This window comes from Salmo salar, chromosome 10 (assembly GCF_965601325.2).
Source record: "Salmo salar chromosome 10, fSalSal1, whole genome shotgun sequence".
NCBI lineage: Eukaryota > Metazoa > Chordata > Actinopteri > Salmoniformes > Salmonidae > Salmo > Salmo salar.
The window spans coordinates 25,933,260-25,957,950 of record NC_138300.1 but is presented as its reverse complement, the minus strand read 5'-3'; the positions used below and the strand labels follow the sequence as shown (position 1 = coordinate 25,957,950).

The 24,691-nt window shown below is 42.2% G+C and overlaps 3 protein-coding genes and 1 non-coding gene across 4 annotated transcripts in view; 1 reads left to right on the top strand and 3 right to left on the bottom strand.

The window, feature by feature from the left end:
• gpc5b (glypican 5b) overlaps positions 1 to 10,197 on the bottom strand; it is a 74,979-nt gene extending 64,782 nt beyond the window's left edge. The window contains exons 1-2 of the mRNA XM_014216570.3: positions 9,704 to 10,197; positions 2,171 to 2,332 (exon numbers count right to left, since the gene is read on the bottom strand). Coding sequence (XP_014072045.1) covers positions 2,171 to 2,332; positions 9,704 to 9,869 — 328 coding nt within the window. The 5' untranslated portion in view covers positions 9,870 to 10,197. The remainder of the gene's footprint in view (positions 1 to 2,170; positions 2,333 to 9,703) is intronic.
• Positions 10,198 to 14,195: 3,998 nt separating this feature from the next.
• Positions 14,196 to 14,268, bottom strand: trnam-cau (transfer RNA methionine (anticodon CAU)). Its single transcript has one exon. It is a non-coding gene; the product is annotated as a tRNA-Met (tRNA).
• Positions 14,269 to 15,764: 1,496 nt separating this feature from the next.
• aqp12 (aquaporin 12) lies at positions 15,765 to 17,245 on the top strand. The gene is made up of 3 exons (XM_014216569.3): positions 15,765 to 16,442; positions 16,599 to 16,715; positions 16,827 to 17,245. The coding sequence occupies exons 1-3, from the start codon at positions 15,848 to 15,850 to the stop codon at positions 16,946 to 16,948; spliced, it is 834 nt and encodes a 277-aa protein (XP_014072044.2). The 5' UTR covers positions 15,765 to 15,847; the 3' UTR covers positions 16,949 to 17,245.
• Positions 17,134 to 19,117, bottom strand: rpp21 (ribonuclease P subunit p21). The gene is given in 5 exon segments (NM_001140586.2): positions 17,134 to 17,655; positions 18,012 to 18,146; positions 18,371 to 18,453; positions 18,643 to 18,743; positions 18,829 to 19,117. Coding segments are annotated over 5 exon segments (498 nt in total). The 5' UTR covers positions 18,886 to 19,117; the 3' UTR covers positions 17,134 to 17,533.
• Positions 19,118 to 24,691: the final 5,574 nt, after the last annotated feature.

Here is a 24,691-nt window from a genome sequence, read left to right as displayed (position 1 = left end):
GTGATGAGCCCATGCTCATCTGTGATAGGGTCAGACCAGCAACCTGGACAGGAGGGCATGCAGGTCATCAAGCACCATAACTGACTACTGAGTGCCAAGACTGCTATCCTGATTCCTGTCCTGGCCATGTCGTCCAGTCATGCTACAGGCTCCTTAATGGGACAGATTGAAGGGGATATCCTAGGTCTCTGCAGTGCTGACCCCATATGCCCCGCCTGGACCCCATTCCCACCCCCAACACCCACATTGGGCCAAGACACACCCTGGTCATAAGTTTGAGCTTGGCAGGTTCTAAATGGCAAGATCAGTGTCATGTCTCTGCACCGCCTGGCAGGGTTGTGTCAGTCAGTCTGTCCAATCTACTCTAACCTCTGAGGGTTTCAACAAGTAGTGCTTAGGTACTTGGGTAAATGTGTAGTCTTTGGTGGTGGGCATGGAGTGTAGGGGTACAGACCTGCATAGGCCCTGCAACAGCCTAAAGCCTAATTTAACTCAAGCTTATTTAGGCTGCTGAATGGTCATTGGGTGTTATGGCTCATTCTGAGCCTGGTCAAAATGAGGTTCAGATGTAACTCATTAATCTCATTTGTAACCATTAGTGTCCATCACATATTTCTCACAAGTGGATGGCAGGACCTTAGATCTTTTCCCAGAGACCAATTTGTAAGAGGCTTGAGAGGAGAAGATGAAATGAAGCAGATGTCAGGGGGACCAGAGGGTAGCGTTTAAAGAAGTACTCAGTAGAGAGGGAATACAGCGGTAAACAAAATTCTGCGAACATTATATACACATTAAGAAGTACAGAAAAAGGCTAATGATCACATCTGAAAGTGATACAGAATGACAGCAAAATATGCAAATATTAACATTTCCGAGTGTACTTCCTCTGAACTCCAACTGCATAAGGTTTGAGGTGCTTAAACACATTGTACACACAGCATACATCCACAGAAACAGACACGAAACAAAAATAAATGTCAACACATAAACACATAAATGTAAACTGCTATGATAATGCTTTGAGTGAAATGTTTGTTGTACTGAGATTCCTTATTCTAGAAGCCAATTAGATCAGGTTACCTCAGCAAACCCACTGCTGAAAGCCCAGTGAGCAGTGACCCGGCAGGCATCCTCAGAGGACACTGTCCACATCCCTCACTGACATCATCTGTCTTTCAGACTCCCTTTCTGAGAAGCCAGGGACCAGCCACCCAGCTTGCCTGACGACTCAAACTGAATTATTGCGCTGCTCTATCATTCGCTACATACTTCAGTCTGAGACTGCAATCATTGAAGTCGTTTGTGTTGACATCAAAATTAGGGATATTGTACGAAACAAAGTAATCAGCGATTGGATCTCTAACCAATCAGAGTATCAACTTTCTAAACGTCTGGCCCAACCCATCGGTTTCTGGGACCAATCAAACGATCTAGAATATATTTCCATTCTAGAAATAGTAGGGGAGGTACTCAGATCCAGACTCATTGCGGAGAAGTAACTAACGTCCGTGGGTGGGCATAGAGTTTGGCAGGAGCAAGGAGTTTGGGTAGCCAGGCAACCGCCCTGCAGCCCTCTCTGTGAAAAGCAGAGCAGGATAACCCCACTATTCTTCCCTCCCATTCAGGACAGCTCGCTAGAGAGACAGATTGATTCAAATGTTAACACATCTCCAGGGATACTCAGTGAATGTAAACATTTTTCACTCCCTGTCTTTCATTGGTTCAGAACAAGACCTGCTGTGTATTCTCTACTCTACATGGCTGAATAGAGAGAGAGAGAGAGAGAGAGAGAGAGAGAGAGAGAGAGAGAGAGAGAGAGAGAGAGAGAGAGCGAGACAGAGACAGAGACAGAGACAGGCGCAGACATCTAGAAAGACAGAGAGCTATAGACAGATAGAGATACAGAGCGCAGTAGTCAAGTTATTATTTTCTCAATGTGAGGCCTGGCTAAATATTTGCTTTGAAAGCCAATATTGAACAGTACAAAACCAATATCAAATGCCGCTGAAGTGGTTCTCAGTGAATCATGGCTCTCTCAGGATATCAGTGAATTCGTAACAACCTAACCATTAAGAAACTTCATTAAGCAATTACATTTTTTGTTGAATCAGTTCTAACATCATCCCATGCCCCTCTCCTCGCCCTGTACCACAGGCCCCCATATCCTTACCCTGGAAGGCAGAGGAATGGCCCACAATGAGGTACTTGAGCTCAAAGCTGTAGGAACGGATGTTCTGGAGAGTCTCTCTGCGCACTGCTGCCTGGTAACTCTCCTCCATCTTGCGTGTGCAACATGACGGGCCTGGGTGCTTGCAGATCTGCAGCTCACCATCTGGGAAAGAAGAGGAAACTTATTACAACAACAAACCTGAGCATGACTAGAGAGGAAGAAGCGAAGCGAGAGGTTTTACTCAAAGTCTGTCCATAAAAACAAGCCCACATAGTGCGGAATTTCTGTATAGAGGTCAATCAGAGAGTGTTGAATTTGTTCAACAAAAAATGTGTCTTAATAGTTAGGTTGTTACGAATTCACTGATATAAGTGGACGCACGTGGCATTTCAGCAACTTTGAAAAATATGTACTATATATCGGAGTTGTGATGTTGTCATAGAGATAGCATGGACATTGCCATTGAGGTCTTTCACCATTTTAAAGTAGTCAACTGGGTGGGGATTCCTATGAGCTGGGAATAATCAGCCAATGAAGAAGAAGAAAATGGACTACCTTAAAATCGAGATAACCTCAATTGCACTGCCTACGCTGTCACAGACGTTATAATGGCACAGATACAGAGATGAGTCCTCTATCTATCTCTATGGTCTGTTGGTCACACGGGTCTGTTGGTCACATGAGTATCTGCCCTCCCATTGGCTAGAATGGTCCCACCTGATCTCATCTCTCACGTCTGCCTCTCATCTGTGAGGCAATGTATTTCCATTGTTAGAGCGGTCACTCTATCTTTGACATGACACACCTCAACTGAGGTGTAAAAATGAAATACATAGCTCAAGTGTGCTAGAAGCTTTGACCAAACGTGATTAATAATACTTACTCAAATAGTTTAATAAATAAATAGTGAATAAATGGTTCCAACACATTATTTCTCTACACTTATTTCTCATGGGCATCTACACTGAGTGTACAAAACATTAGGAACACCTACTCTTTCCATGACATAGACTGACCAGGTGAATCCAGGTGAAAGCTATGATCGCTTATTGATGTCACCTGTTAAATCTGCTTCAATCAGTGTAGATGAAGGGGAGGAGAAAGTTTAAAGAAGGATTTTTAACCCTTGAGACAATTGAGACATGGATTGTGTGTGTGTGCCATTCAGAGGGTGACTGGGCAAGGCAAAAGTTTGAAATGCCTTTGGATGGGGTATGGTAGTAGGTGCCAAGCGCACTGGTTTGAGTTTGTCATGAAGTTCAACGCTGCTGGGTTTTTCACGCTGAACAGTTTCCCGTCTGTATCAAGAATGGTCACCCACCCAAAGGACACCCAACCAACTTGACACAACTGTGGGAAGCATCCCTGTGGAATACTTTCGACACCTTGTAGAGTCCATACCCTGAGGGCAAAAAGGGATGCAACTCAATGTTAGGAAGGTGTTCCTAATGTTTTGTACAGTCAGTGTATACTGTATTCAAGTTCCCTTTGAGTTAGCAAAGAGTCCCCTAATACAATCTCATTTGGATGAGGTCCAGGATGACCCTGGCACCGCTTAGCCCCTCTAGCCGATGTCCTCGCTCACCTCCCCACTACCCCCCCCCCCCCCCCCCCCCCCCGGGCTGGCTCACCATCAGCTTGATCTCCCATATGAAACTAATACACCAGCCTGTGAAAGTGGAGCCAGGAACGAGAGAGAGAAAGAGCTTCAGAAATAGACTTTGGCTATCCGGCCAGACCTTGCTGAATCAAAGTCCATATACAAGTGCTCCAACGGTGCAGAGAGAGGAAGATGCAGAAGGAAACGAAGCGATGCAGCTGAGTTTAAACTCACCAGAGTTAACATGCTTAAAAACTCAACCAGGCCTAAATCATTGGACGTGTCAATCATGGCAGCATTGTGTGAACAAATCAATCATGTGACTGATGACAGGTGACGTAGACTTACATGCACTGGATGTTCTGTTGTTCAAGTATCAAAATGTTATCACATTTGTGTGAAATAGCAATGTCTGTCTGGCCCTCGCAAGTATGGCTTTTCTCAGGCTCAGAAGCCCCCAATACAACCACTGCATCTTCATATTACTTAAAAGTAAGTCTTAAACAGTAAACAGTAAATCTCACATATCTTTCAATCCCACTTATGAGTACAGAATTGGAGGTGAGCTGAGCGATGTAATACATATTCACAGCAAGCTCCTGAGAGGGGGTTGAGAGGCAGTGTAAGCGTGAGGATTCATGATTACCGTACTCGTCTCCTGTGTGAGGAATCTGACATTGACAAGCTACTGTAAACCAAGCTGAAGAACAGCTGATTGGGATCACGAGATGGGGAAAAGCAGGCCTCTTCCCAATCCCCACTACCACCACAACATGCCCTACACTACTGGACATCGGCAGCACAGTGGTGAATAACATCTTCCACAACCCACCCATCCACCCATCCCTCAATGTGATTACCCTCTAAATGAATACGAGCATCTCATTCTATTTTCTGTGCTTCCTCTACCTGCTAAACTTTCTACCCAACTTATGCAAACAATGTGTGTGACCTTTAATAAGGCAGAGGGCAGACTGCAGAGAAAGGAAAGGGGCTCTGGGTGCTAACAGACAAAGCCCAGTGTCTCCTCAGCTGTTGGAGTCAGCCCTCATTTGTCCCAGAATGCATTGCTGTGGCTGGATTCAGTGTCTGTGACACTTTCCCCAAAGGACAAGATGTTATGCATGCACTGTACATTAAAATACCACAGCGCAAGTGATAGACACTGCAGAGGGACACAGGAACAGGGGGCTTATTAAGACTGAAATAAATCAGTTAAACACTGAGGTACCTTCCAAAAGGCACAGTGATCATACAATACCACACATGAATATACAGTGCATATACACTGCTCAAAAAAATAAAGGGAACACTAAAATAACACATCCTAGATCTGAATGAAAGAAATAATCTTCTTAAATACGTTTTTCTTTACATAGTTGAATGTGCTGACAACAAAATAACACAAAAATAATCAATGGAAATCCAATTTATCAACCCATGGAGGTCTGGATTTGGAGTCACACTCAAAATTAAAGTGGAAAACCACACTACAGGCTGATCCAACTTTGATGTAATGTCCTTAAAACAAGTCAAAATGAGGCTCAGTAGTGTGTGTGGCCTCCACGTGCCTGTATGACCTCCCTACAACGCCTGGGCATGCTCCTGATGAGGTGGCGGATGGTCTCCTGAGGGATCTCCTCCCAGACCTGGACTAAAGCAGCCGCCAACTCCTGGACAGTCTGTGGTGCAACGTGGCGTTGGTGGATAGAACGAGACATGATGTCCCAGATGTGCTCAATTGGATTCAGGTCTGGGGAACGGGCGGGCCAGTCCATAGCATCAATGCCTTCCTCTTGTAGGAACTGCTGACACACTCCAGCCACATGAGGTCTAGCATTGTCTTGCATTATGAGGAACCCAGGGCCAACCGCACCAGCATATGGTCTCACAAGGGGTCTGAGGATCTCATCTCGGTATCTAATGGCAGTCAGGCTACATCTGGCGAGCACATGGAGGGCTGTGCGGCCCCCCAAAGAAATGCCACCCCACACCATGACTGACCCACCACCAAACCGGTCATGCTGGAGGATGTTGCAGGCAGCAGAACGTTCTCCACGGCGTCTCCAGACTCTGTCACGTCTGTCACATGTCCTCAGTGTGAACCTGCTTTCATCTGTGAAGAGCACAGGGCGCCAGTGTCGAATTTGCCAATCTTGGTGTTCTCTGGCAAATGCCAAATGTCCTGCACGGTGTTGGGCTGTAAGCACAACCCCCACCTGTGGACGTCGGGCCCTCATACCACCCTCATGGAGTCTGTTTCTGACCGTTTGAGCAGACACATGCACATTTGTGGCCTGCTGGAGGTCATTTTGCAGGGCTCTGGCAGTGCTCCTCCTGCTCCTCCTTGCACAAAGGCGGAGGTAGCGGTCCTGCTGCTGGGTTGTTGCCCTCCTACGGCCTCCTCCACATCTCCTGATGTACTGGCCTGTCTCCTGGTAGCGCCTCCATGCTCTGGACACTACGCTGACAGACACAGCAAACCTTCTTGCCACAGCTCGCATTGATGTGCCATCCTGGATGAGCTGCACTACCTGAGCCACTTGTGTGGGTTGTAGACTCCGTTTCATGCTACCACTAGAGTGAAAGCACCGCCAGCATTCAAAAGTGACCAAAACATCAGCCAGGAAGCATAGGAACTGAGAAGTGGTCTGTGGTCACCACCTGCAGAACCACTCCTTTATTGGGGGTGTCTTGCTAATTGCCTATAATTTCCACCTGTTGTCTATTCCATTTGCACAACAGCATGTGACATTTATTGTCAATCAGTGTTGCTTCCTAAGTGGACAGTTTGATTTCACAGAAGTGTGATTGACTTGGAGTTACATTGTGTTGTTTAAGTGTTCCCTTTATTTTTTTGAGCATTGTATAAAGTCTACAACCCCGATAGGATTTCTTTATATTTTATTTTCTTAATTGTATGTCAATGATGTACACAAAATACTATGTAAGTAGAAGAAAAATTCATGAAAAATAAAACACAAATATACCTTGATTGGATAAGTATTCCCCCTCATACATGTTAGAAACCCATTTGGCAGCAATTACAGCTGTGAGTCTTCTTGGGTAAGTCTTATAAGAGCTTTGCACATCTGTATTGTGCAATATTTGCTATTTATTCTTTTTTAAATTCTTCAACCTCTGTTAAAGTGTTAGGGATCATGGCAAGACAACCATTTTCAAGTCTTGCCATAGATTTTCAAGCATATTTAGGTAAAAAAATTAACTTGGCCACTCAGGAACACTCTTCTTGGTAAGCAACTCCAGTGTAGATTTTGCTTTGTGTTGTAGGTCATTGTCCTGCTGAAAGGTGAATTCCTCTCCAGTCTCTGGTGTAAAGTAGACTGAAGCAGGTGCTTAACTGAATTTTGCCTGTGCTTAGCTCCATCCTGAAAAACTCCCTATGCTTGAAAATAAAGAGTGTTGGAATTTCCCCAAACATAAGGATTTGCATTTAGACCAAAAAGTGTATTCCTTTGCCTTGTTTTTTTTTTGCAGTATTACTTTAGTGCCTTGCACTTATTCTGTATATTTGTATTCTTCTTTTCACTCTGTCATTTAGGCCATTGAACTCTGTAGCTGTTTAAAATCACCAATGGCCTCATGATGACATCTCTAAGTAGTTTTCTTCCTGTCCTCAAGCTCAGTTCAGAAGGACAACTGCATCTTTTTTTGTGTCTGAGTGGTTTAATACATCATCCACAGTATAATTATTAACTTGACCATGCTTAAAGATACAACATTATTTTTAACTAGTCAAGTCAGATAACAACACATTTTTATTTTCAATGACAGCCTGGTCAAACCCTACCCCAGACAATGCTTGGCCAATTGTGCGCTGCCCTATGGGACTCCCGAACACAGCCGGATGTAATACAGCCCAGGATTGAACCAGGGTCTGTAGTGCCTCTAGCATTGAGATGCTTTGCCTTAGAAAGCTGCACCACTCAGGAGCCCTAATATTCAATGTCTGATTTGCTATTGTTACCCATCTACCAATCACTGAGGCTTTTTCGAAAAGCTCCCAGGTTTTTGAATTTGAATCTGTGCTTGAAATTCAATACTTGACTGAGGGACCTTACAGATGTTGCATGTACGGGGGACAGAGGAACAGGTAGTCATTAAAAAATAATTATTTCACACAGACTGAATCCATATAACTTATTATGTGATTTGTTAAGCCAAATTTTACTTCTGAACTAATTTAGGCTTGCCTAAACAAAGGGGGTGAATACCTGTGCAATACTATATTTTTGTTATTCAAGTTTTATTACTTTGTAAAAATGTGTAGAATTTTCTTTTCACTTTGACATTATGGAATATTTTGTGTATTTGGAATATTTATCTTGAATATTTTTTGGACATTATGGAATAAATCAATGACAAAACATTACAATGAAATCTATTTAAATCCCACTTTGTAATGCAACAAAACATTTCAAAAGTTTTAGGTGTAGACTTTCTATTGGTTGTAGAAATAGTACCCAATTGTCATACTTGAGTGAAAGTAAAGATACCTTAATAGAAAAGGACTCAAGTAAAAGTGAAAGTCACCCAGTAAAATACTAAAAGTAAAAGTCTAAAAGTATTTGGTTTTAAATATACTTAAGTATCAAAATTATTTCAAATTCCTTATATTAATCAAACCAGAGGGCCCAATTTTCCTTTTTTTCTTTTATCTACGTGTGCCATTGAGACAACATGAAATAGATATGCAAAACAACAAGTTTCTACCCCATAAAAGGCGAAGTATGAAGTATAGCCATGATGCTGGAGCAGGACAAGCAGTCTATTAAACCTAATGACCTGTATATGTACTGTAGATGATCACACACAACATGCAGCTCAGTTATTGTGGCCCCTAGGCTCAGGTCACTTGATCTGACCAATACAGACGAGGAGAGAGAGACAGAGAGAGAGACAGGGAGCATTTGTCTGTGCATTTGTGTATTTATTTGGTTATAATGGGATATTTGATTATGATACTATTTCCAAACTAAATTGCAAAATGGTTTTGACTCACACTTCATATTAAGATATACTTAAAAATATTTATGAAGGGGCTTCTAACATTCAAGTTGTTTATAATCTGTTCAGTAGGTGTTTAGTTTATACACCTTTAATAAACAATTATTGAACATTGGTTGAAATTGTGTGAATGCTTTTTTGGTGTTTGCCAAATTATGAGCTGATATAACTGCAATGTTATTGATTATGACAGTTATGGCCATTGCATCCATATAATAAGCTCAGCATTTGAAAAGCAAAAAAATAAGAGATTGGGACCCTTGGGACTCACGTCCAGTTCTTGGAATTATGGTCTACACACAAAGAGAAAGCATGAACTATTAGGCCTACTTGCTAGGCAGTTTTGCTTGAATCTTTCTCTTGAATCTTTGTCACAGTTTTGCCTCATTTTGCCATCCATCACCTAACCTATAACATTTTCATTGGCATATCTCTGTCTGATGCAGCCGAAAAAGAGATTCAGATCAGTGAGGATGACATGCACTAATGTGGAAAGGAAATGTAATTTCAGTATCAGACAGAAAACTTGAGTAAGCTTGCAATGCATTTGTGCGAGTTTTGACAATGTGAACGATCCTAAGAGCGCATTAATGCTGTCACTACCAATGAAGATAGCCTATACGTCATTGTTCACTATGTGTATTTGTCCTATTCACAGCACAGGGAACCATGTGTAAGCTTTTACATGAGTATGAACTTCATTTTTTCTAAAAAATGAACAGGCTAAATGACACTTAACATTAATGTAAACCATGTGTACATTTCTATGATTTTGATGTATCAATACCTTAAGGAAAATAATGGAAAGGAAACGGGTGCACGACACGCACAGGTGCACAAGCGGCGGGAATCTGGCTCCTGGACACAACATGTGTTAGAACCTGCTAGATCAAGTGCGCACTAACCTGTTCCAGGTGCCTCGGGGACCCATTTCAACGAGCCGATCTGGCGCAATTGGAAAGCCGTTTTAACCTCATGGCAACTGTGCGCTCCTGCACCAGAAGCTCCAAATAGTACAACTGTTACCCAAATCAACCAAAAGTCAACGCGTTGGAGTATCCTTCGGAACATTGCAACATTTCAATCAGATAGACTATGAAGGTATCCTGGCAGTGGTATGGCCGTTTGTAAAAGTAGCCTAATAGGCTAAAAGTAGCCAAATACAATCCCAAAACAAATTCGCTGTCCTTATCAACTGCATCGATCTGTTAAAATGTCACATTCTTGGGTCTGTTCAATAGAGCGCACGACGTACCCACTCTAAGTAGGCTATCCACTTAAAATCCATGTGATTCAGAATGTGCAACACCGTTCTTTGGTAGGTTACAGCTGCGCATTCTCTCGCTCTCTCTCTCTGAATATCAGACACGCACACATACACATCGTGCAAACCAACCTACACTATTGAAATGCTCGGTCTGAAACATCACAAACAAGACAGCAAAAAGAAAGCATATTCGTTTCTTCAGAAAGTATTCACACCCCTTGACTTTTCACACTTGTTGTTGTGTTCCAGCCTGAATTTAATATTGATTAGATTTTGATTTTGTGTCACTGATCAACACACAATAACCAATAATGTCAAAGTGAATTGTTTTCAGAAATTGTTACAAATGAAAAACAAATGAAAATCTGAAATCTCGAGTCAATAAGAATTCAACTCCTTTGTTATGGCAAGCCTAAATAGAGTTAGGAGTAAAGATGTGCTTAGCAAGTCACATAATAAATTGCATGGATTAACTCTGTGTGCAACAATGGTGTTAACATGATTTTTGAATGACTACCCCATCTCTGTACCCCACACATACAATTAAATAAAGTTAAATACATATATATATTTTTAATTAAACAAAATATCTGTAAGGTCCCTCAGTCGCGCAGTGAATTTCAAGCACAGATTCAACGACAAAGACTAGAGAGGTTTTCCAATTCTTCGAAAAGAAGTGCACCTATTGGTAGATGGGTAAAAATAAAAAAACAGACATTGAATATCCCTTTGAGTATGGGGAAGTTATTAATTACACTTTGGATGGTGTATCAATACACCCAGTCACTACAAAGATACAAGAGTTCTTCCTAACAGTCACTACAAAGATACAAGAGTTCTTCCTAACCCAGTTAACGGAGAAGAAGGAAACCGCTCAGGGATTTCACCATGAAGCCAATGGTGACTTTAAAACAGTTACCGAGTTAAATGTCTGTGATAGGAGAAAACTGAGGATGCATCAACAACATTGTAGTTACTCCACAATACTAACCTAGATGACAGACTGAAAAGAAGGAAGCCTGTACAGAAAAAAAATATTCAAAAACATGCATCCTGTTTGTAATAAGGCACTAAAGTAATAATGCAAAACAATTGGCAAAGAAATGTACTTTTTGTCCTAAATACAAAGAATTATGTCTGGGACAAATCCAGTACAACACATCACTGAGTACAACTCTTCATATTTTCAAGAATTGGTAGTGGCTGCATCATGTTATGGGTATGCTTGTCATCGGCAAGGACTAGGGAGCTTTTTTAGGATAAAAATAAAAGGAATAAAGCTAAGCACAGGCAAAGTCCTAGAGAAAAACCTGGTTCAGTCTGCTTTCCAACAGACACCGGGAAACAAGTCCACCTTTCAGCAGGACAGTAACCTAAAACGTGACGCCAAACACACACTGGAGTTACTTACCAAGACCACATTGAATGTTCCTGAGGGGGCTAGTTACAGTTTAGACTTAAATAGGCTTGGCGATCTATGGCAAGACTTGAAAATGGCTGTCCAGCAATGATCAACAACCAACTTGATAGAGCTTGAATAATTTTGAAAATATTGTACAATCCAGGTTTGAAAAACTCTTAGAGATTTACCCAGAAAGACTCACAGCTGTAATCACTGCCAAAGGTGATTCTAACATGTAGTGACTCAGGGGGTTGAATAATAACCTAATAAAAATATATTAGTGTTTTATTTTCCATTAATGTAAAAAAGATTGTTAACAAAAAATGACAATTTATTCGATTTTAATCCCACTTTGTAACACAACAAAATGTGGAAAAAGTCAAGGGGTGTGAATGCTTTCTGAAGGCACTGTAGGCCTATTGGGTTCTTTGTTCTTAGGTTTTGGCAAATCATTGTGCGATCATTTAAAACAATTGGGCAGAGGCTGGGAGGGCAAAGGCCCACCCAATTGGGGGCCAGGCCCACCCACTGGGAAGCCAGGTCCAGCTAATCAGAATGAGTTTTTCCCCCACAAAAGGGCTTTATTTCAAACAGAAATACTCCTCAGTTTCATCAGCTGTCTGAGTGGCTGGTCTCAAACAATCCCACAGGTGAAGAAGTCAGATGTGGAGGTCCAGGGCTGGCGTTGTTACACGTGGTCTGCGGTTGTGAGGCCAGCTAGATGTACTGCCAAATTCTCTAAAATGATGTTGGAGGTGGCTTATGGTAGAGAAATTAACATTCAATTATCTGGCAATAGCTCTGGTGAACATTCCTGCAGTCAGCATGCCAATTGCATGCTACCTCAAAACTTGAGAATTCTGTGGCATTGTGTTGTGTGGCAAAATTGCACATTTTAAAGTGGCTTTTTATTGTCCCAAGTACAAGGTGCACCTGTGTAATGATCATGCTGTTTAATCAGCTTCTTGATATGCCACACCTGTCAGGTATCTTGGCAAAGGAGATGCTCAATAACAGGGATGTAAACAAATGTGTGCATTTGAGAGAAATACGTTTTTTAGAATTTGGGGAAATTTCTGGAATCTTTTATGTCACCTCAAAGTGGTACCAACACTTTACATGTTTCATTTATATTTTTATTCAGTATACATTGCATTCGGAAAGTATTCAGACCCCTAGACTTTAACACATTTTGTTACATTACAGCCTTATTCTAAAATGTATTCAATTGTTTTTTTCCCCCTCGTCAATCTACACACAATACCACATAGCACCAGGTTTTTAGAAATGTATGCAAATTTATTACAAATAAAAAATTGAAATATTACATTTACATAAGTATTTCAGACCCTTTGCTCAGTACTTTGTTGAAGCACCTTTTGCAGCAATTACAGCCTTAAGTCTTCTTGGGTATGACGCTACAAGCTTGGCACACCTGTATTTGGGGAGTTTCTCCCATTCTTCTCTGCAGATCCTCTCAAGCTGTCTCAGGTTGGATGGGGAGCGTCGCTGCACAGCTATTTTCAGGTCTCTCCAGAGATGTTCGATCAGGTTCAAGTCCGGGCTCTGGCTGGGCCACTCAAGGACATTCAGACACTTGTCCCGAAGCCTCTCCTGCATTGTCTTGGCTGTGTGCTTAGGGTCTTTGTCTTGTTGGAAGGTGAACCTTCGTCCCAGTCTGAGGTCCTGAGCGCACTGGAGCAGGTTTTCATCAAGGATCTCTCTGTACTTTGCTCTGTTCGTCTTTGCCTCAATCCTGACTAGTCTCCCAGTCCCTGCCGCTGAAAAACATCCCCACAGCATGAGGCTGCCACCACCATGCTTTACCATAGGGATGAGCCCAGGTTTCCTCCACACGTGAAGCTTGGCATTCAGGCCAAAGAGTTCAATCTTGGTTTCATCAGACCAGAGAATCTTTTTTCTCATGATCTGAGAGTCTTTAGGTGACTTTTGTCAAACTCCAAGCGACTATCATGTGTCTTTTACTGGGGAGTGGCTTCCATCAAGGCCCTTCTCCCCCGATTGCTCATTTTGGCCGGGTGGCCAGCTCTAGGAAGTCTTGGTGGTTCTAAACTTCTTCAATTTAAGAATGATGGAGGCCACTGTGTTCTTTGGGCCTTTCAACGCTGCAGAAATTTGTTGGTACCATTCCCCACATCTGTGCCACAAAACCATCCTGTCTCAGAGCTCTAAGGACAATTTCTTCAACTTCGTGGCCTGGTTTTTGCTCTGACTTGCACTGTCAACTGTGAGACCTTATATAGAGAGGTGTGTGCCTTTCCAAATCATATCCATCAATTGAATTTACCACAGGTAGACTCCAATGAAGTTGTAGAAACATCTCAAGGATGATTAATGGAAACAGGATGCACCTGTTATTTTATTATATTTTTTGCAAAAATGTATAAAAACCTGTTCTTGCTTTGTCATTATGGGGTATTGTGTGTAGAGTGATGAAGGAAAAAAATATTTAATCAATTTTTATTTAAAAGTCTGAATAGTTTTCGAATGCACTGTATATATGCATGTCCAGCCTGCAGGGGTTTATCTAAAATGGAACACTGCGCCCACCATGTGGTCTTAAGTGGAATATGCGTTGTAAAAGCAGTCATGCCATGCTGTAACTTGAAGGACTGATGTCTTAATCATCGACGTATTAACTTGTGTTCGCATTCATAGGTAAATTGACATCTCAAATAAAGCCAGTAGCAGAGCTATGCAAAACATCTGCCCCGTGTGAGGCTCGAACTCACGACCTTCAGATTATGAGACTGACGCGCTGCCTACTGCGCCAACGAGGCTCGAACGTTTATAGTACCCCCCCATTATAAAGTTGGAATGGCCTGAATTACAAACGCTTCCAAATATTTGGGACAATTTTATTTCCCAAGGTGGGCAAATCAGTCATTTTTAGTTACACGCCTTAACATTACCGTCAGAGTTGTCCGGGATCATTGGGAGGTTCCTAACCTTAACCATAACACTGACCGTAACCATTTTAAATGTCAACTTTAATGGGTACTGTAGGGTCCCAGCAGTGGTGTAAAGTACTTAAGTAAAACTACCTTAAAGTACTACTTAAGCAGTTTTTTGGGGGTATCTCTACTTTCTATTCTTGTTTTTGCCAACTTTGACTTTTACTTCACTACATTCTTAAAGAAAATAATGTACTTTGTACTCGTTACATTTTGACAGGAAAATGGTCCAATTCACACACCTATCAAGAGAACATCTCTGGTCATCCTTACTGCCTCTGATCTGGAGGACTCACTAAACACAAATGTTTCGTTTGTAAATGGTGTCTGAGTGTTGCAGTGTGCCCCTGGCTATCCGTAAATGTAAAAAACAAGAAAACCGTGCCATCTGGTTTGCTTAATATAAGGAATTTGAAATGGTTTATACTTATACTTTTACTGTTGATACTTAAGTACATTTTAGCAATTCCATGTACTTTTGATACTTAAGTACATTTAAAACCAAATACTTTTAGACTTTTACTCGAGTAGTAATTTACTGGGTGGCTATCACTTTTACTTGAGTCATTTTCTATTACAGTATCTTTACTTCTACTCAAGTATGACAATTGAGCACTTATTCCACCCCTGGTCCCAGATAGCACGGACCTTAACGTTGCCCTTATATTAAAATGCAATTATTCCTGTAAGTACAGGGTTAGACAAGGGTTAAGGAGGATTAGACTGAACAGTACAAAAAGTATGAAAATGTATGCACTCACTATATTGTAAGTCGCTCTGGATAGGTGTGTCTACATTGGTCTGCTAAATTAGGAACATAGATTGACATATGAACATAGATTGACATATGGCAGAATAAATAGCTAAATAAATAAGATTCAATAAATATACTTCTTTATGGAATAGCTAAGCCAATTTCATGTGAGAATGCCGCATCAGTGGTCCAAGAAAATAAAGTAAGCTTACTGATACTGTACATTCATCAGTCAACCAATACAGTCTCTACTAAATGTTCGATGTTCCGATCTAGTTGCCTAGAGTCTGGGCCTGAGAGTAATACACATAGGTAAGAAGAGGAGAAACTGAATCAAAGTAAGATATATTCTTTAGTGGGATCAGACCAGGTAACAATACTTTTTTTCTTGGTGTCAATAAACTACATATTTGGTTTAAGTTATGGTAGTCCTTTGCCCTTATCAATGGGGCAAAGCCACTTCCCTGACCTTGAGAAGGGAAGTGTGTATTTTGGCAGGTGGTGTGGGATGAAAAGCTGGTGTTTCTGTGATAAGAAAAACGCTTCTCCATGTGCCACGTTGTCACAATCACACAGACAGCAAACGGAGCAACAAGTCATACATTGTGTGAGCAGAACCAGCAAGGTGTAGTATCATCTGTGAACCTAACTATGTCTGGACTCAATGTCTCCCTTGGTTACTTTCTCACTGTTGTGGTGTTTGGTGCAGCCTTTAGAATCCTTTTCAGAAAATGGCCTCATTTGAGCGTTGCAGCAGAGTTTCCAGCCTCGTTTGTGCTGGTGGCATGCTGGTTGGAGGTGCAGACCATTAAAGAGGTGGGCGAGTGGGCAGGAGGACTGGGTCCGGACGTGACTCTAACCATACTGTTTTTAGTGCTGCTGACCCATGGTGTGATCTGTGCCGGAGCCACTGGAAACCCCTCCCTGACTCTGATGAATTTCCTGCTGCTGGAGACCCATACTCTGCCCACTCTGCTGGCTCTGGCTGCTCAGTTCCTGGGGGCACACCTGGCCCTGCTTGGGGCTGGCTACTACTGGGCCCTGGAGCTTAATGACATGCACATGATTAAGAACCTGATGTCAAGGGAGTGCAGCACAGCCCTGCGTGTCTCCCTGGTGCAGGGGGTCTTTTCTGAGTGTGTGTGTGCATTCATCTTTTATCTGATATACCTCAGCCTGAAACGTCGCTCTGCGCTAATTCGGGTTCCTCTCGTTGCAGCTGTGCTCACCTACTTCTCCCATTCAGGTAAGTAGCCCATGATGACAATCATGCCTCTAACTTAGAGATTTCAGTAAAGAGATCATTAAAGTTGCATAGGCCTATATGCTGTTTTCTGTTTTTGCAGATGATCGCTGCATTAATAAGTTCATGATCGGAGAACTCGTCTTCTTTGTATTTCAGCCAGTAATTATACCATGGCTTTCCTGAACCCCTCCCTGGCCTATGGCCTTACCTTCTACTGTCCCGGGTTCACCTTTACGGAGTACTCAGTGGTCTACTGGCTTGGGCCCATTTTTGGTAAGTCAAACAACATTTTTGTTACATACAAACACCTGATAAAAAAGTCTTTATCCTTGACAATGAGGCAAATTGCTTATCAAGCTGGTAATACAGATATCCTCTTTTCAGGAATGACCCTTGCCCTTCTCCTGTACATGGGCCACATTCCCAGGATTTTTACCAAGAACCTGCTGTATTCCCAGAAAACCCGCTTCCGGGTGCCAAAGGGGGAGGGAGATAAAAGAAAGTGAAAGAATATAAAAATCATCCACCTCAGCTGAGGCAATAACAGACCGAAGAGTGCATTAGGAATGCAATGCTCAAGTTTGTTCTGATTGGGATGTTTCATTATGCACTGAGCACTATATTCAACAGCTGATTCTCTCCTTAGGTTAGACTGACAAAAAGGGGTGGGCTATAGAATAATAAGATCTGTCCATGTATGATACAATTTTATATCTCATGTACAACTTGTGTTCTTTCAGAAGTAATACATCAATTGAAAATAACTATTTTAAATAATCATGTGTATTAAACATTTAACATTGGTTGTCGTTCCTGAACTTACTGTACATTGTGAACAAGTTGAGGTATACACAAAACTCAATCCATCCCTTTTTTTTGCATTTTTACCAACCTCAAACAATTACAATTATAATCCATTACAGAAATAACACTGATGTAATGCTAATAGGTTGTCAGCAGTTAAAAAAAACACAGCAAAAAAAAGAAAATATGCTCATATAAAATTTTCTTATGAAATTGTTGAAAATATGTGTCAATACCACACAAATAAGCTATGTCCAGTTGTGACTAGGCTACCAAGGCCACAGGGCTCAGGTTTTGGGCTTTGATGGAGACACCTGGTGCTGGGTAGAGGAAGGCCCTGTAGAGGATTTCTGAGTTACGGGTCCATCAGCTTTCTCCTTCTGCAACTCTTTAGTGGAGTGACCTTGTTCTACAAAACAGAAAGGACAAATGTTAAACAGCATGGCCTCCCTCTGAGATGGATGAAAAGTGGCATAAAGAAAAAGCTAACTTTTGAGATGAAAATGTAACAAATGTGAAGCTGAATTTTAATACACCTGCGTTGGAAATAATAAATATATTATCTTTCCCCACATAGCCAACATGCAATTTATACCGGTGCCATGCATACAAGACCATCTGCGGAAATCAGAGAAGGCATCCGACACGCAGTCAGACTACTCAAAACTCTTAATTCACATATGCATGACGGTACTTAGTTGTCCCGCGCCTCACTAATATGAACCATAACTGTAATGTAGTTGAGTTGTCTCAGGGTAACCTCACCTGGCTGTGATTGGTTCTCCAGCTGAGCCTCAGGCTGGTCCACCCACAGGCGATGCTCCGGATTGTTAAGGAACCTCTTGCTCTGTCCACAGCTGAGACATTGCAGCACAGTCATGCGGTTTCTGTACTTAGTCCCTTAAGAGAATAAAGCATGGGTTACATGTAATGACATTGGACTCTCACTCAGTACTTTCAAAATCTCATCATGAGATACAAATGTCTCCAACTGCTAGATACAAGCATAACTGTTTTCATCTGTGTTTGTACTGAGAAGGACTAGAATGACAATTAAATAGCTTGAAAAATGTTTTGGCTTTGATTAGGTGTCTGATGAGCCATCTATTTAGTTATATACTTACTTCTCTGTCTGGCTGTGGCAGTTACTCCTGGGACCAGCAAAGAGCAGCACTTCTTACATAATGCTCTTTTCACTGAGGGGTCTCTATAAAAGATGTCAATAACATTCTAGTCATGCCCTAGTTGTCATCATTTTAGCAGACATGTTTCGAACTGATCATTTCTGTCATGTATTCTTAACGTGACATGAAAGTTGCAACCTTTATTGATGCAAATGTAAGCGCATATTTTTTTCTTACAAGAGTTTTGATGAGTATTGTTATGGTCTACTCACTGTCTCAACACCAAACGTTTTGCAATGGTCTTCTGAGTGAAGCAGTAAAAACGAGCCAATTCCACATTCTCAGGGGTTTGAGACAAAACACAGTGTGCAGCCTGCAAGAAATCAATATCACATGAAACCACTATCTGTGCAAATCAGTTAGCAAAATATAAAGTACTAGAAATCAATAAAACGTACCTGATATAGAAAGTTTAGTCTTTGATAAGCTTCCTTGTCTTTCAAGTTTGCTGCCATTACATGGATGTGGATTGCTATGCTAAGTTAGCCTGCTAGCTTCTAACTATGTAGGCTAGCTACGTAGCTATGCTAGCTAGCTAGTTATATGTATCCCCAGAATGCTAAGTAGCTACCTAACAGGCAACAGGAAAATATGTGGCCTCAGATTCAGCTAGCTTCTAGTTAGTTAGCTAGCTAGATAAATCCTCTGATTACTGATCTGATCAGCCTCTGAACCAGGGGGCCGGGGTGCTTTTACTGTCTTGTGGATTTTATATGGCAGTTGACAACCAACTTTATGGTGCATTACCGCCATCAACTGGACTGGAGTGTGCACCAGAGACAGGGAAGGACTAAATCCTACCTAATATTCTCGTCTCCCTAAGGAAACAAAATACATAATTAAATACTACATCCCCTGAAGATTTCCCCAGCAGTTCAATTAACATTGGCTCTTCAACTAATAACATTTTCTCCCTTTCCCTCCCATATTGCTGGCACTGAAATATAACATTTTACACTGTCTCCATCACCTCCTGACAATGATCACACCTCCCCTTATGATGTTTTCCTACCAATTTCAATGTACTATGGAGTCTTGTGACCCAGTCTCAGCCTTGTGATTATACTTTCCCCCTTCTCTCTCGACCTGAGGACCTCCCTGCCCACCACCTTTCCTGAGTCTTATACAGGTGTCTTCACTTTCCCTCTCTTTTCCACAACTCTTTCCCTTGTTTTTTAAACACTGTTTTTATTAACCACTTGGCTTCTGCTTTACTGATTGACAATTCCATCTCAACATTAGGATGTTTAAAAGCCTGCTTGGCGAGAATATCCATCTCTTCATTCCCCTCTTCTCCCGCATGAGCTGGTACCCAGAAGAACATGACAAATACCCCCATGTCTCACCCTATACAAGCACTGAAAAACCTCATACAATACATACTGTTTGCTCTGAGACACACATTAATTTAAGCTCATCAGTGATGCACAGGAGTCAGAGCAGATAACTACCCTGTCTGGCCTCACCTCCTCCACCCACTCTGCAGCCAAGAGTATGGCCAGCAACACCCTTGTGTAAACCGATAAATTATCCGTTGCTCTTTTTGTCACTGCCACCTTAAACTAAGGAACGCTAAAAGCTGCACCTGTCCTCGCTGTTTAAGGGTCCTTAGATCCATCAGTGAATATATTCAAGAAAGCATAGTACTGTGTTCTTAAATGTTCACTTACAACTGAATATACTTCTTCCTCAACAGTTGTTACCCTCTCTAGCATCCCTAAAACTATACTAAATATATTTACGTCACCAATTAATTGATTAAAACACACAGTTTTGCAATGAAGATATACAATAGCGTCAAGAGCACCCTGTAGTGCAGCGCCGGAGGACAACTGGTTTCCTTCCTCCTCTGGGTATATTGACTTCAATACAAAACCGAGGAGGCTTCCAGAGGACGTCCTCCAACCTATCAGACCTTTCGGAGCTCTTGCAGCATGAACTGATTCCACCCAATCAAAAGATCAGAGAATGAATCTAGTACTGAAAGCATAAGCTACAGCTAGCTAGCACCACAGTGCATAACATGTGGTGAGTAGTTGACTCAAATAGAGAGAAAGACAATAGTTGAACATTTTTTAAAAGTTCAGGAGAAGCGAGAGAGAGAGAGCTAGTTATATTTAGTATTTTTTGTTCACTTTCACTTAGCTAGCGAATGCAACTAGCTAGTTTAGCCTACTCAAACACCTGGCTCAAACAGGGGAATGCTATGTTAGCTAGCTGGTTATGACTATCCAACACTGGAACTCTTCCAAGTCAAGGTAAGCTTTTGGTTAAATTAATTTATTGTCACCTGTCTATTTATGGAAAAATTGCCATGATTAACTCCTTAGTCATATCTCAGTTTACTCACTTACTTATGACGCTGCCTACTCCTGATGATTTGTTTTTCAAATCATATAAGCAAAAAATATTTCGCTTTATCTGGGACGCTAAACCAGACAAAATAAAACGAGCCTATCTATATAATGAATATGAACTGGGTGGGTTGAGATTATTAAATATAATAGCACTAAACCTCTCTCTAAAAGCTTCACTCATTCAAAAGTTTTATTTGAACCCTAAATGGTTCTCAAGTAGATTACTAAGAAAAGCTCATCCATTGTTTAAAAAGGGCCTTTTTGCCTTTGTGCAGATTGCCATGTCTCATTTTCTATTAATTGAAAATGATACTTTTTTCAAAGTATCTGTCTTTTTCAAACAAGCATTGCAGAGCTGGCTACAATTTCAATTTCATCCCCCTGAAAAGATAGAACAAATATTACAACAAATATTATGGCTGAACTCAAATGTGCTGGTTGATAAAATACCTGTATTTATGGGAAAGATGTTCGAAAAGGGTATTTTGTTCTTAAATTATATTGTAAATTGTAATGGTAGAGTTATGTCCTTGATGGAGTTATCAGAATTGTACGGGAAGGTCTGCTCAATCCAAGAGTACAACCAATTGATTATAGCATTGCCCCAAAAATGGAGGAGGCGGGTGGCAGCGGGAGGAGGTAGGGAAATGGTCTGTCTGCCCAATATAAAGGATCAAAACTGGCAGAGGAATAAAAATAGCATAAATAGGAAAGTATACAACTTAATTTGAGGACCAGGATGTTGACAACTGTGCCATACAGATTGCAAAATAGTTGGGAAGAGATTTTTGATGTACCGATTCCGTGGTACAGGGTGTATGAGTTGATATATAAAACAACGCAAGATTCAAGACTTCGTGCTTTTCAGTTAAAATTATTATATAGAATTCTTGCCACCAACAAAATGTTGAATATTTGGGGCATAAAATCATCGAAGCTCTGCAAATTTTGTTGTGAGGATGCAGAATCAATAGACCATTTATTTTGGTATTGCCCTCAGGTAGCCTGTTTCTGGTCTCAGGTTCAGGAATGGCTGAAAATGCATAGCATTGATCTAAAATTGACCCTAGAAATAGTACTGTTAGGAGATCTGGAGAGACCGGGTCACTCAATTACTAATATACTAATACTCTTAGTAAACGTATTTATCTTCAACACGCAATCTGTGGATTCTATTCGATTAGATAGATTGAAATTGTACGTTAAACATCATAGCATAGTTGAAAGATATTAGAAACACGAAGTGGGTGGCCAGCAGATATAGATGGGATGGGCTGAGGGAAGCTGAGGGTTGGTATGTGGACTTGGAGACAAGTGGGAGTGGAGTTGCTGTGTGAGAGAGAGAATGATGGTCAAAAGATAAAGGGGGAAAAAAGTCTAAATAAAACATAATAAAAGTACATTTGAATGCCACTAAGTGGCACAACTAATGTCGGTTTGCCTGAGGCTGATGCCGTGCCGGTGTTTGTACACATGCATATACACACACTCTCATTCAAATAAACACATACAAGAACACACACATACATGTAATAGTGCCAGACATGCACACAAACATATACAGTTGGCATTGCTGTTATGATTTCAGTTGTCCTTGATGTCCTTTGTTTTAAATGTATTATTATTTTAATTTTTTTGCATTGTTGTTTGCTGTTTTCTTCTGTCTTTTCCTTTTTCTCTTTAGTTCATTCTCTTGGTTGTTGGTGCATTGGGGGGTTCCTGGGGGTGGGGAATGGAATTAATTGTATTTTCTATTTTTTTTTTCTTTGGGGGGGGGGGGACTGTGGGAGGAGTCTCAAATGGTTGGGGGACAGCTATTGGGGAACTGTGGGGGGATCTTGGAGGGTTCGGGTTTTACAAGATTGTGATCATGAAAAAGGAAACTATGACATATATTTTATATCACTATCATGCACATGCACCCTCACACATAAGGATGGCTCTGTTGCGGAAAGACTGATACATGTTTGATAGTGTCTTGACGCTGTATTGTTTATCCTTCATGTTCTAATACTTTAATGTTACCCCTTCCTTGTGTTTTTTATTTTATTATTTTTTTTAGCTTAATCAGCTTAATATTGCGGAAAGAATATTTCTTCCATCAATGTAATTGTCTGCATCATTTCCAATCCCCCATATATTTTTGGGGTAAATATATATATCCATACATGCATGCATACATATACACATATATACATACACATACCTATATGGACATACATACTTTTTAAAGAAAATACCTTTATTATTATTCCCCGCAAACCCTACCACCGATCCCCCAATTGGAGTAAACTAATAAACACTTCGGCTTTTACCTTCAATTTATTCATCTTATTCACATTTTACAGACACAGTCTATTTTACAATAGTTATTTTTTGTTTGTTTTTAGTCCTTCCTCTATTTCTGATGTCCATCCAGTTTGATTTCTATTTGTAACTGCTGTATCACTGTCACGTCCTGACCAGCAGAGGGTGTAATTGTGTTAGTCTTGGTCAGGATGTGGCAGGGGGTTTGTGTTTGTTAAATGTTGTGTGGGTGATTGGACTCCCAATTGAAGGCAGGTGTGTTGAGTTGCCTTTGATTGGGAGTCCTATATAGGAGTGTGTGTTTTTCTTTGGGGTTGTGGGTAGTTGTCCTTGCACTGCGTTGTATGTGCCTGCAAGACTGTTGCTGTCGTCTTTATTGTTTTTGTCCAGTGGATACTTTACTCCTTTTTTTAAATAAAAAAACATGAGTATCCAGATACCTGCTGCGCCTTGGTCCATTTTTGAAGACAGTTGTTACAGAACTACCCACCACCAAAGGACCAAGCAGCGGAAGAGGAGGAAGCCACAGGAGAACAGGGTGGATGAATGGACATGGGAGGACGTCCTGGACGGCAAGGGAGTCTACACTTGGGAAGAGATCCTGGCCGGAAGGGATTGCCTCCCATGGGAACAGGTGGAGGCACTCAGGAGAGTGGAGGCAGCTGGACAGAGGAACCAACGCGAACGTTATGCTGGAACACGGCTGGCGAGGAAGCTAGAGAGGCACCCCCAATAAAAAAATTTGGCCAGGCCAAGGAAGAGCCGTAAGCTAGCTACCCGTGATTACAGGGAGGTGCGTATGAGGTGGAGGGCGCCATGTTACACTGAGGTACGCACCATCTCGCCTATACGGACGCACAGGCCAGTCCGCCCTGTACCAGCGCCCCGCATGTGCCAGGGTGAGGTGAACATCGAGCCGGAAGGGGTGATGCCAACCCTGCGCTCAAGACCGCCAGTGCGCCTCGACGGTCCGGTGTTTCCCGCTATACGCACTAGCATGGAGGTGCGTGTCTCCAGGCTGGCACGTCCAGTACCAGCCCCACGCATCAGGTGTCTAGTGCGTCAGCCCAGCCTCGCCAGTCAAGAGTCGCCAGAGCCGCCCGCCAGTCAGGAGCCGCCGGAGCGGCCCGAATGCCCGGAGCCGCCGGAGCGGCCCGACTGCCCGGAGCCGCCGGAGCGGCCCGACTGCCCTCCGGCCCAGCCCGAGCGGCCCGCCTGTCCTCCGGCCCAGCCCGAGCGGCCCGCCTGTCCTCCGGCCCAGCCCGAGCGGCCCGCCTGTCCTCCGGCCCAGCCAGAGCGGTCCGTCTGCCAGGGTCAGCCCGAGTGGCCCGTCTGCCCGGCGCAGCTATCGGCGCCACCGAAGTGGGCGACGCCGAAGGTGGAGCGAGGTTCACGTCCCGCACCTGAGCCACCTCCAGGATAGGTGGGTTGGGGAGGGAGGGTGTAGCACAGTGCCGTCGTTGACGGCAGCCACCCTCCCTTCCCTCCCTTATTGTTTAGGGGGTATTGTTTATTGGTTTTGTTGGGGTATTGGGGATTTTTTGTGTTTTCTTTTTTAAGGTGCATTCCGGGGTCTGCACCTTTGGGGGGGGGGGGG

Bases quoted from the DNA above. Each gene is read 5' to 3' on its own strand.
- aqp12 (XM_014216569.3), top strand. From the start codon at position 15,848: ATGTCTGGACTCAATGTCTCCCTTGGTTACTTTCTCACTGTTGTGGTG. The intron at 16,443-16,598 runs GTAAGTAGCCCA...TTTGTATTTCAG, and splicing joins CACCTACTTCTCCCATTCAG to CCAGTAATTATACCATGGCT. The intron at 16,716-16,826 runs GTAAGTCAAACA...TCCTCTTTTCAG, and splicing joins CTGGCTTGGGCCCATTTTTG to GAATGACCCTTGCCCTTCTC.